Raw genomic sequence first — 2,312 nt, forward strand, 5'->3', positions numbered from 1 at the left:
TCGTTTTCTATATTATGATACAGTTTTTTATATTATGATACCGTTTTCGAATTTCGCCAAACATAAAAATTTGTCATTTTCAAATGGTTTCACAACCATTTTTAACTATTTTTTGTACTATTTAATTGCTAAAATGTTGAAATATCCCGAACCGACCGCTTCTGTTTTCTATATTGTAATACCGTCTTCGACCATTTTCATCCTTTGCAAAACTAGATTGAGACGTTGTAAAATGTTGCAATGGTTGTACACGTATGTTGCAAGAGTCTGTCTCCAATGTTTCATCTGTTTTTCAAACGTATGTTGCAAGTGTGTTTATTTGGATGTTGCATATGTTTTCACACATATGTTGCAAAAGTTTTTATTTAGATGTTGTGTATGTTTGCAATGGTTTTTAAGTGTTTTTGCAAGTGTTTCAGACATATATTTCAGGCGTTTCGTCTTTCTTTTATTAATGTTGCAAGTGTTGTATCAAAATGTTTTCAAAGTAGATAGGGTGTTGCACATGAGATGCGCGTGAAAAACAGAGGGCACGAGCGGTCCTCGTGCGAGCGCGTGGCGCGGGCGATGTTCGACGCAGGCGAGCAACATCCGGCCAGCACGGGCCATGCGTGGACGCGAGAAAACTTACTGCAGCCGCGAGTCCTAGCGCTAGCAGTGCTGTTTGCCTAACTCGTCGGTTCAGCGCAGAAAGGTCCGTCCGTACCATTGGAAATGCTTGTGTTGGTGACAAATCTCTGACGTTGCCATAGAGCCATATAGGAGCTTATTTGGCTGCACATAAATCCACCTCAATCCACGTGGTTTGAAGTGATTGAGGTGAAATTTCCGAAACTATGTGAATTACGGTGGATTTATATGCAGCCAACGAAAGCTTGGAGGGGAAAAAACCTGGCATGGCGCCCACACTGCGCTGTTTGATCTCGCTACTCGTCGTTGTCAGATGTGGGCGCGGCAACTGTCAGCGACCAGCGACATGCGAAAAGGAGACCAAAAAGAACGAGAACGTAGCTCAAATATAGCAGCGCGCGCCCACCAAACAAGTCATATGATACCAGCCACGACGCGCGGCTACCTCGCCCGCCTTGCCTTCCCCTTCCCCTACACGTCGCATCACGTCTCCACCGGCCGGCGGGGGCCATGCGGCGGTGCCCGTGCACGCGCGGTACATGTCGGTGTCGTGCCGTCCCGGCGTCGCCTTCACCTCACCGTAAAGCCCACGGCTCCTCCACCCGCTGCTGCACACCGACGACGCCCAACCAACGCCCGCCCGCGAGCACCAGGAACCACACACACGCTTAAAAGGTTTGGCCCCGATCGTCCCGCCCCATGCGCCCATGGACACGGTCGTGGCCACGGCCGCGCCCGCGCGCCGCCTCCTCGGCAATGGCACCCACGACCATCGCGCTCACCACGGCGGAGGCGCGGCGAGTTCCTCGGCGCGGCCGCCGCCGCGGGAGTCGTTCCCTATGCTGCTGCCCGTGTTCATCCTCTTCGTGATCCTCCTCTGCTTCCTCTCCATCTTCCTCCTGCGCGACCTCCTCCACTTCTTCTCCCTCTGGCTGCGCCGCCGGCGCCGCCTCCGCGCCGCCGCCGATGCGGACGCCGCGTCCGGCGCCAGCGCCAGCGCCGACACCACGCCGGACGCGCATGCGCCGCACAAGCCGGCCGGTCTGGACCCCGCGGTCCTCGCCACGTTCCCCACGGTGCGGTGGTTCGAGGACACGCACCAGCCCGCGTCGGGGCAGGCCGAATGCGCCGTCTGCCTGTCGGAGTTCGCCGCGGGCGACGCGGTCCGCTGGCTCACCGTCTGCCGCCACGCGTTCCACACGGCGTGCATCGACTCGTGGCTCGGCGCACACACCACGTGCCCCGTGTGCCGCTCCGAACTGGACGCGCCGCCTACCATGCCCCGCTGCGGCGACGGTGGACGCATCGCGATCGTGGTAGACGATCAGGGAGCCAGCACGGCAGCGGTGGCGGACACAGACCATACGACATCACCCCCGGCGAGCGGTGGCGTGCAATCGCGCCCTGACCGGTGACATACATCTTGGCTAACCGCCGAGTGCCTGCCAGGCCACCGGCTTCTTGTTTAGATCCTTTTCTCTTTTTTTTTTCTTTTGTTTTTTTAGTGTTGTGTTAGGTTTGAGAAGATAGCTAGCTCACGGCAGGGGTGTTGCAGGAATTTAGAAATGTGAATGTGATTTTTTTTTGGTATGTGAATTTTCTATATATGCTGAATGAATGAACAAAGCAGACGTTCATACCCAATTACAGATATGTACAAGCATGCTAATTCATGCATTGAT

The 2,312-nt window shown here is 54.8% G+C and overlaps 1 protein-coding gene across 1 annotated transcript; it reads left to right on the forward strand.

Moving 5' to 3' along the window:
* Positions 1-1,113: 1,113 nt before the first annotated feature.
* On the forward strand, positions 1,114-2,312 carry LOC136539284 (E3 ubiquitin-protein ligase ATL23-like). Its single transcript, XM_066531230.1, has one exon. It carries the CDS (start codon positions 1,338-1,340, stop codon positions 2,043-2,045), a length of 708 nt encoding a protein of 235 aa, XP_066387327.1. The 5' UTR covers positions 1,114-1,337; the 3' UTR covers positions 2,046-2,312.

The sequence above is a fragment of the Miscanthus floridulus genome, chromosome 2 (assembly GCF_019320115.1).
Source record: "Miscanthus floridulus cultivar M001 chromosome 2, ASM1932011v1, whole genome shotgun sequence".
NCBI lineage: Eukaryota > Viridiplantae > Streptophyta > Magnoliopsida > Poales > Poaceae > Miscanthus > Miscanthus floridulus.

What these genes read in the sequence shown, in the direction of transcription:
- LOC136539284 (XM_066531230.1), top strand. Translation starts at nt 1,338, where the DNA reads ATGGACACGGTCGTGGCCACGGCCGCGCCCGCGCGCCGCCTCCTCGGC.